This window comes from Dreissena polymorpha, chromosome 3 (genome assembly GCF_020536995.1).
Source record: "Dreissena polymorpha isolate Duluth1 chromosome 3, UMN_Dpol_1.0, whole genome shotgun sequence".
NCBI lineage: Eukaryota > Metazoa > Mollusca > Bivalvia > Myida > Dreissenidae > Dreissena > Dreissena polymorpha.
The window spans coordinates 39,176,049-39,186,218 of record NC_068357.1 but is presented as its reverse complement, the minus strand read 5'-3'; the positions used below and the strand labels follow the sequence as shown (position 1 = coordinate 39,186,218).

Here is a 10,170-nt window from a genome sequence, read left to right as displayed (position 1 = left end):
AAAATCCTTTATTTTCATTTAGCTGTTTTCAAATTTTCACCCACGTGTAAGAACAATGTTTAGCACCTTGATCTCCGTTATATGTCCATGGATATCATGAAACGACATCACACAACTTTCTCGAATGCAGTCAGTATGTACAAAAGCTTTGCGTTGTTTGTATGTTGGGGAAATTACAAACTTAGTATCCAGATATTACGTCCCTTGCAGTGTAATTATTATATGTAAAGACAACAATAGTGAATAATTAAAGCCTCTATAACGCTCAATATCAAAGAACATTTCGTAAAGTATTTTGTAAATTAAAGTTAACACCTAAACAATCAGTGTTCCTTATAGCAATAAACACAATTTCAACGCTAGATGTGGTATGATTACATAGATTTGTGTAAATACAAAATGCTCGTTTTTATTAATTTGTGACAGAATTAATTCCATTTTAATTTCCCGCGAATTTAGCTATTCATACGACTAACGAACACCATGTTAGTGTTGATGTGTCGTATGAATAGATATCGACTACATCTGGCGTTGAGATTTTGGCAATTGCCATAAGGAAATGTGATTTTTAATTGGTTAAGTTTATTTTACGAAATATTGTACGACATTTTCGTTGATTTTGAGTAGTACTGTTACTTAAACAACTACTAAACTATCTGATAAAGTTCATCCTTTTTATTATTAATAGTACTGGTAAGCGATTTGATACGTAAATATTTTACAGAACGATACCTAGTTTTTTTCTTTTTAACCAAACAGTGCTTTCAAAGTTTCGTTTGTTTTCTTCAGACACTTCTGTCACTTTATCTTCCACAGCATTCAAATGTCAACCTATTATGAGTTTCTCTTTTTTGTCTTTCGTTCATGTACATTTTATAAATGTCATATGAAATTCAAACATACAACAGATGCTATTTCTATGAAATAAATATGTTTAAATTAGGTATATAATAAGATTCTTACAATAGATAGGATGCAAGCACACACAACAATCGCATTGTTTCGGCGTAAAACAATGCGTGTTTCAAAATTGGTTTCATCACCAATCACTCATTAGAGATAGGTAGGAATGTGTATCATTAATGTTTTAGTAAATGTTCATAATTAATATTCATTAACTGAATACAAATATAGGTCATGCCGTCAACAAATTGACAACAATTATCGAAAACCAATCTAAAGCGAATCGGAACCAATACATTGTTAAGGAATCGAAAACTGATAGGATATAACGAATATTCTGAAAGAAATATTTTTACAGATAAGAAAACAAATCATTGAACTATTAAATCTCTAATCGCTTCTAAACGGAAGCTGCCCTTGATAATGTACTTCCGGCTCTCCGCACTGGATTCCTTTCGCAATCACCCATTAAGAATCTCTTGTACGCATTTCTAAAGTTGTTGTCCATTAGCGTGTAAACGATAGGATTGCAACAATAAAGCACCCATGCAAACATCGTGGTCCATATGTGGTGAATGGGATATTTAAACTCCTTGTCCGTAACGTTAAGAACAAAATAGGGAAATGTTCCTAAGAAGAATATTAAAAATATACAAAGCATCATAGCGGAGAGGCGGAGCGCTTTTGCTTGCGGTGTTGTACCATTCCAACGACTCATTCGTTTGAAACTTCTGTATGCCGTGCATCCAATGCGAGCGTAGCAATACAAAATAAATAGACACGGAACTATAAACCCTGCGGTTACCATGGCTACCCTATTGCTTTGATCGGCGTTTTTGTCAAACGTGCATGTCAATATAGATGGCTGAAACTGGAAAGCGCCCCAAACCCCAAGAGACGGCGGAATGGTGAACACCATTGGCAACAACCAACATATCACCAAGGTGATCACTAGTTGTCTGTTCTCAGACATGTATCGGTACGTGCTGATGTAAACGACATTTAAGAAGCGGTACAATGCAATGGCCGCAAGCGTCACCATGATGACACCGGTCAACGTATAACGTATCCCTCCCGCTGCCGAGCAGAAGTCTTTGGGAACGTCGTGCGAATGCCTGTGGAATATGACGGCCTGCATTGACAATATCAGAGAACAGTAGAGAAATCCGGCGAAGCTCAAACTTCCTATGAGGATGCAGTTTACACTGTAACGAAGACTGGAAAATATGATTGCCAACACTGTAACAAGATTTCCGAAGCTTCCAACAAAACATAAAATAATCACGATAGCTTCCATAGTTATCAGTGTCGGTTGTTTATCGCACCACCACACCTTACATCCGGTACTGCTGTTGTTGACATAAATCGGCTCGTGTTGTCCCACACCATACGTTTGACTAGACATAGTTATTAGTGGTATCTCTGTTTTGTTTGCGGAATAATAATCGGGGAAAGTAGATTTTACCCGTTCTTTTCAAATGTCCACTCTATTTAAATGAAGGCTCTGCTACGAGTTGTGTGTTACTATATAAACAACTACAATTCAATACAATTAAATACAATCACAGTTTTTTGGGCGTGTTAAAATGTTTCATTGGTTTTTGTACAAACATGTATTTCTGCTTCACGCAAGCATTCCTTTAGACTAAAAATAAATATGATGTGATATATTAAGCCCTTTTTAAAGATGTTTGAATATAATAAAGATGTAAGTTCGTAAGTCTGCCATAAAACCAATTACATATAGTTGCGATCTCTTTGAATAAGGCCTCTTCTGCTTTACAATTAAACTGCCGTAACACAAAGAATCAACAATTAATGTGCAAGGTTTCGTTACAAATGCCTTTTGTAATGTCCAAGTACTTTTACTGTTTCTCTTGCATCCAAATTCGCCAACATCAAACAATTTATGAATACGTTAATGTCTTTTCTCTCCTCCAGGTACCGTTTTATGGATCACACCATTGTCAGCATTAATCAAATGTCTCTGTTATCTGGCGGTTATCCCGACACTGTGTGATTCCAAGTTCCAGATGCCGCTTTTGTTTACATTAACTAGTCTATACTTTTTCTTTTCCTTGAATTAAAAAAACGGTTTAGCCCAAAGGAACGCTGAGGAACGCGTGATGGGATACTGCACACGTCAGTTGGTGATTTCTGTCTCAGTCAATTGTACTCTGACTTCCACAATCTGAAACATGCACAAGTTTTCATAGCATTGCATGTAGGAGGCATTATGCATGGTTTCTCTTCGAGCTCATTTTCAATAGAAATGTTCATAAATAAATGTAAACACAGTTAAAACAGCAATGCAACGGTTGCTTTACAAGAGTGGGAATTGTAAAGATATATGTATGGATCGTAATTGGATACATATGCAAAAGACAGTTATGTTTTTATAAAATTCATGTTTATGTTGTAAAAATGTTTTCTTGAGATCAATTTTAGGTGTGAGTACTTGTTTTAAATCATATTACATTTTAATCTGTTTGCTTGATAAATTAAGTGTATATTTCTATTATAATTAAATTGTTTCTGAATTTCATTGCGAAATGAAGATAAATGAACGCATGTTCATAAAATCAAAATGTTTTGTAAGCTTAACTTCACGACAACAAATTAAATATAACAAACGTATGAAGGTAAAATATTTGATTTGTATGTAAATTAAAACATACTCAGGTCATATATATTATAAATTTGAACAAATTATGTTTGCCATTTGCAACCATTTACCACTTATGGAAATGCATAAAACGGAAAGCTTTTAATTTGAAAAGGCTGATCAAACTTCAAACTAACTAACATTTTCTCACCACGATTGAGAATACCGGAATTAATTCATGGGACGCCTTTGATCAAACGCCTTGCTCATGGAAATTTTGCGTTCATCTTTTCTTCTAATTAAGATCAGGCATGATTGAAGTAAACTTATACCATGCATAATTAGCCTGATAACAAATTGGTTTATAAAACAATAAGCATTTCATTTCATAATTTCATTTATGAACAGTAGGCATAATCTATCACTTTGAAGTTTACGGGCTCGATCCTCACTGTGGATGCGTTCTATAGATCTTTTCCATATCATGAAGAACTAGTTCTACGAAGGAAATAAACTTGAGTGTTTCAAAAATACTTATCCGTTTGATGCAATCGATCTGAAATAAATAGTTTTAAAACATCATTTTGAATGATTTGGCCTCTGACCGGAGACGGAGTGATACACTTGGCTACATGTAATGAAATGGAAATAAACAAAGACAAATCAATACATACGGCTGAACGAATATAGCACATTTTCCGGCAACGACCAGATCCAAGAAGTATATCAGTAATCTTTCGCCATGGATGTCAGCTATGTCTTATAACACATTATATTTAATTGGATTGTCTAAAGAACGCCAGTATTTCTTAAACCTTGTATCTTTTGGTTTATTATTTATTTTATGAAATCTTTTTTGCGAAAAACATATTACATAGAATGCACATGCTAAAAATACTTTATATGAATCTCTGTAAAATAGGAAAAACAAGAAAAATATGAAGTTTTTTTAACAGAAATATAATACTTCATTCATTACTTTTAAGTGTTTCCACCAAACCATGATTCTTGCAATGTATTGTTTGATTGAAGTTTTTATGAGGCGCAATGTTCAATTGTGCGAAAAATATTTAGACAAGATTTCTAACACAGATCAAAAAAATAAATTTACAAAGTTCTATCATGCGCTAACAATTTAGAAATAGCGATAGATAGATAAAACCACATATGTGGATATCTGGAAAAAAACGTAAATACACATGGTGCACCCTTAAACATGTTGAATTCCTTCCTACCTTCTAGCATGTCTTATCTAATAAGAGATTTTTGAACATATATGGTATACGATCCAACCTACCGAGGCTACGAAATTTCACATGATATTTAGCCGAAATCGGTAAGTTATTTCAGTAATTTTGACAGGTATATTAATGAGCATATGCAAATCCGTACTTAGATAATTTTTTAATTGAAGCTTTGTTTAAAATATTTAAGAACAAAAAATATTAATTCTATGTTTATATATCTGCATTTATCAATATATAAAATGTTTGTATTTGTATGTACTTATTTACCTTGACACTATGTTAACCGGTCAATCTATATCAATTTGAAACACACGAATATGTATTTCTAAATTAAATATGTTATTGAATATTAAACGTTATGGAACGTCGTCTTCATATAGGAAACCATGCTTAAAGTAGAGAATTCTGATAGAATAAACTAACTGTTGGACCGTTGCATATTGTGCCAAAACATTGCAAATCCAGTTGACACTTATATTCATATTTATTTGTCAGCAATAATACACAATAGCTGGTGTTGGGTATAACCCATTTGCATGTACATATATAGCATATATTATATGCAAACGGACACGTGCATAATGTATTTGATGTTTCTTATTAATGAAAACGTATTAATGTGTCTGTCTTACAGCTAATAGAAATGAATCCTTGTGCTGACAAATAAATATGAATATAATATGTATAATGCAAAAATTGAGCTACTGTCACAATGATAGCAATGAAATAATAATTGATTTGCGCTAAATATGTACAATTTTCAGGTATGTTTATTAACAATGTTTCGTATTCAATGTTGATTTTGAAGAAGTTCGATCAAAACACGTTGATTGAACAAACAATTCTACGGAACGTCGTCTTTATCAATATCAAGTGGCTCTGAATGGGCTTAATCACGGCCGTTGATCACGGATGCCACTTCTTTTATGACATGCATTTACAAACGAGCAAATTCTACGTCCGAGGTGGCACTCACAGCCTGATGTTTTTACAATACACGGGTAATTCTACATATTATATAGGTTTAATATATTTTTTGACATACTTTGCATTAGTTTAAGAATCGGAAAATGGATTGATCTTCGCTGAATCAGAAATATTTTAAACAATTAAACCTACTCACACTGTAAAATTGCCCATGTATTTCCAAAATATCTGTTCTTAGCGCAAAATCGGAAGTAAAATTGGCTCGTTTATTTATGTATCTTAAAAACAAAGGTGTGATTAAATGCAGTGTTAATATACCAAACACAAACCTGCAACAGGGTCAATTAAATGACATTTCCGACGAGAGAGGAAGAACATTAATAATTAATGTTAGGAATTCGGTCAAACATACGGTCAATCAATATGTGATCAATTAACCATGTATGATGTTATTTACACTAAATTCATGAATACGTTTACAGTTTATATTATGCAAAACGAATCCATGAATCCATTCATTGTGTTAAATCAATAACAGGTGTATATAACAAGAATTGCTGCACAATAAAATAGTAAGTGGAAGATTGGTTTAAATAAAATCCTAAGGAACAAACACGTAAGCAATGAACTAATTACGAACTATAAATTCCGTAAGAAGGACCTTCTTATGGAAAATTAACCATATCGCAATAAAAATCTCGTGTGTACTATAGTATTCACTTTATTGTAAACAATAATAAAACGTTTATCTAGGAATACAACCCTGGTAAACGATTAACGCAACCTTTTTAAGGCTGCAATTTTGGGGATCGATTTTTATTAAGGGATATTCTGTTTACAGAAATGTTTATAATTCTTTAAAATATTAGTATCATTTATATATTGTCTCAAAAAAAAATATAATTAATATGTGATTCATTTTCTATAAACAAACCATAAAGGCTCGTTCATAGCAATGCCATTATATATCAACAGTGAGCGGCTCATAGTTAGTACCCTTATGCACAACACTAATTGCGATAAAGAAGATTGTTTAGAGCTGGACAAAGGTATAAACATTTCCTAATGATAGACTCGTATAAAATGCCATTTGTAACGAAAACTGGTTTAAGCTGTTTTGTATATGATTCCTGAAGAAAATTTCATTGACCAACACAAATAATCGTTGCCCATCTCGTATAGCGTATTACAGCAGTTAATCTAGGTATGAAATCTGAAATAACCTAGACCATTAATAATACAAAGAATTGCGTGTGGTATTGGCATTTAAATCTGCGACAAAACGACATTTGAACTGATTTTTTACATTTAATATGTTAAACTCAGTAACATTGTTCGTTAGTACTTAGATTAACGTCTACATAATATTCGGGATATGAAGTAGTTTCCGACAATGCCCTTGAAATAGTTTGAACACAAAATAATTGGCACACTATTATAATATTATTTTCAGCTTTATCTGTGGCAACAAAAACGAATTGAAATTGGAGTCTTTTAGCAATGTTAAAAAGGAATTTCCTATTTAATTTGATTTGCGGTAATGGAACAGGGTTATTATAAAAGTACTCTCTGCTTACGGGCATTACGAACATTTATTTTTCGTGTCGTAAAGCTAGGAAACATTAGTATTTTCATTTACGCATCCCGTTTTTATTCATCTAATGAATAGTATATTTTTAATGCAGTTTAATGTGTGCAGTATTTGTAGTTGAAATAAAGAACAATTTCGAAGATTGTTTGAAAAAGGTTTTTATTTTCAAGATGATTAAGATAACCAGTCATTAAATGACAAACAGAGCTGTACAGAAATTTCGCATTGGCACAATCTCATGTTGAAGGCACATTTTCAAATACCTTTTCATTAGATTCCTGTAAAATACACACAACTGCTTGGATGTATATTTCAATAAGCAAACTATTTTCAACGATATCGCTTCCTGCATGTACATTTTTCTATAGTGTCAGTCATATTTACTATTAATAAGAAACTATAATGTATTTTACAAATATCGTTTCTATAGGACACTATATGCACTTATCGCTTTGATTGGGTCTTACAAAATGTATCATTTAAACCGTAATTTAAGTTATGCAATCCTGAAATTCTGTTAAATTACTTTAAAATACAATGTAGACTCCTGACACGTTATTATATCATCTTAAAGCTATAGACTATTTATAGTAGAAGCTAGTAAGTGTTTTTTTTAAATATTTTTTAAACAGCAATTAGCAATACAATTTATAAATAACTTTTTTATGGATTCACATTACACTACAAGTCTTCGACTATAATATCAAATCATTGTTCAAATGAAATTTAACTTTCTGAATTTAAAATTATTTAATGAACAAATGTCTTTTCATTGAGATTGAAACACTTACAACACAAACAATTTATTCCCCAATTGATTGTATACAATAAAAGCACTAAATACCTGTTTAATGAAATTATATCCGGACAACGTCTTTGAATCCAATCGTCTTACCAGCACGAGCATAACTACAGTTATGAGAGAGAGCCAGTGATGCGCCACGACCATACCTATAGTATCTGTTGCAAAAATGCGTTTCTCTAAGCTCTGTGCCACATGCCAAGATTCAATCACAAACGAACACGCTGGGGTAACAACCGATATCGGAAGATTAAGATACACCACAAGCAAGTTGAGGTTGCAGTTATTTATGCAAGATTTTCATTACATTTATCTTTCGCTTAAATAAATACAAGAAAGTATAACTAAATCGATTATCTGATATATCATTGAAAGGTTTCAAGTTGTGTTAATCGATAGCACAATGAGGTGATGCAAGCAATGTTAATGACAGCAAAAAACGTATGCACGTTTAACTTTGCTAATTATCGTTTCAATACGTTGTAATATATTGGAATCGGATTTGTAACGAAAACAAATTTATAAGTCGGAGGATTTTTACTAACACTGGAAAAAAAAAAAATTGTCAGTCATTCATTAAAGAAACCACGATGTGTTCTTATTAATGTCGGCAAAAACATTGCAAATAAATGATCTTCAGAAAACAGCCTAAATCACAACGCAACAAAACAAATACATGTACATTGAAGAAAACATCGCGACTTGAAACAAATATCCATTTAAATGTCAAGAAGATGAAGCCGATTGTTATACAATCATGTTATACAGAAGAATTGTATGTCATGGCTAATGATTTCCTTAAGTGTCTTAATGCATCATTGTATTTTAATTCATAAGTGTAACCACAGATAGCTTGTCTACCGTAATTAAGCTTTTCAGTCTAGGTATTTGTGCTCATTTACTTGAATCTACAATTGCAAGTTCAATTGAGTTATCGTATACGGTGAGACATAACAAAACTATATATAATTTAAATTATATGTTCACATAAGTTATGATATTTTCAGTTACTTCTGTTGTAAGTTTAATTTGTAACGAACCATGAGCTACACAAGATCTTTGTCAGCTTAAAAGAATTGTTAACAATCAATTGATGCATACAAAATAATCCGCTTACGTGTAATCAACTAAACTTGAACATGGAACAATTAAGCAGAAAAAAATATTGCGGGTTTAAAGTAGTTGTGTTTTTTTTTTGTGATGCCATAGAATGTGAAATTAAACAAATATATGCGAAATGAAACAAAAAACATTGTGGGATGTTTGGATAACAATACATGGTAAACAACTTTTCGTCATTAGATTTACTTATTTTCACTTGAAATAACATGAACACAGCGACGAAATAAACATTCACAATTGATATGGGCGACGCAATTTTGTTTTTAAAATGAGATCACAAGGCTTCAAGCTCTAGCGCGCACGTTGAAATTAAACTTCTATACTGCAGCAAAAAGAAAAGCAAACAAGCAAAGATAACAAACTTTTAATATGAAACTGTTTTTTTAGAACTGTTACTTTTAAACAAAACAACGTACAAAGTAAAAACTATATAATAACATTTACGTGATGGATAAAGAAAACAGTACGATAAAGGAAGGTGACAAACGCACGCGTAGCGTAATCAGTAGCATAAGTGATGCCGATACAAGCGTATCTGAGCAGCAAAACATCAAACAAAAGAAGAAAAAGCAAAAAAAATAAAATAAAGAAAGTGACACACAGGATGATTTGCAAGATGAACAAGAGATCAATATCGCATCCGAACTACAGAGCATAAACAAAAAACTTAGCAATATGCTAACCAAAGACAGCAGTGATCTCAAAGAACTGATCAAAGATGTCGTTCTACAATTAAAAGAAGAAATGCTAGGTTCACTTGTCCTCAGAATTGAAAAGGTGGAAAGCAAGTTGTTCGAAAAGGAGCTAGAGAACGGCAAACTAGCAAAAGAAATTGAAAAGTTAGGCAAAACCGTTAATGAACAAAAGAACGAAAATGAACGTCTCCAGAAACAAATAAAATCGCAAGGTGAAATCAATGAAACAAAAATGAATGAATAAGAACAATACAGTCGGCGCAGTAATATTAAATTAG

The 10,170-nt window shown here is 32.3% G+C and overlaps 1 protein-coding gene across 1 annotated transcript; it reads right to left on the bottom strand.

Moving 5' to 3' along the window:
* Positions 1-660: 660 nt before the first annotated feature.
* Positions 661-8,224, bottom strand: LOC127873766 (G-protein coupled receptor moody-like). Its single transcript, XM_052417738.1, has 2 exons — positions 8,118-8,224; positions 661-3,094 (listed from the first exon to the last, which is right to left on the bottom strand). Exon 2 carries the CDS (start codon positions 2,306-2,308, stop codon positions 1,304-1,306), a length of 1,005 nt encoding a protein of 334 aa, XP_052273698.1. The 5' UTR covers positions 2,309-3,094; positions 8,118-8,224; the 3' UTR covers positions 661-1,303.
* Positions 8,225-10,170: the final 1,946 nt, after the last annotated feature.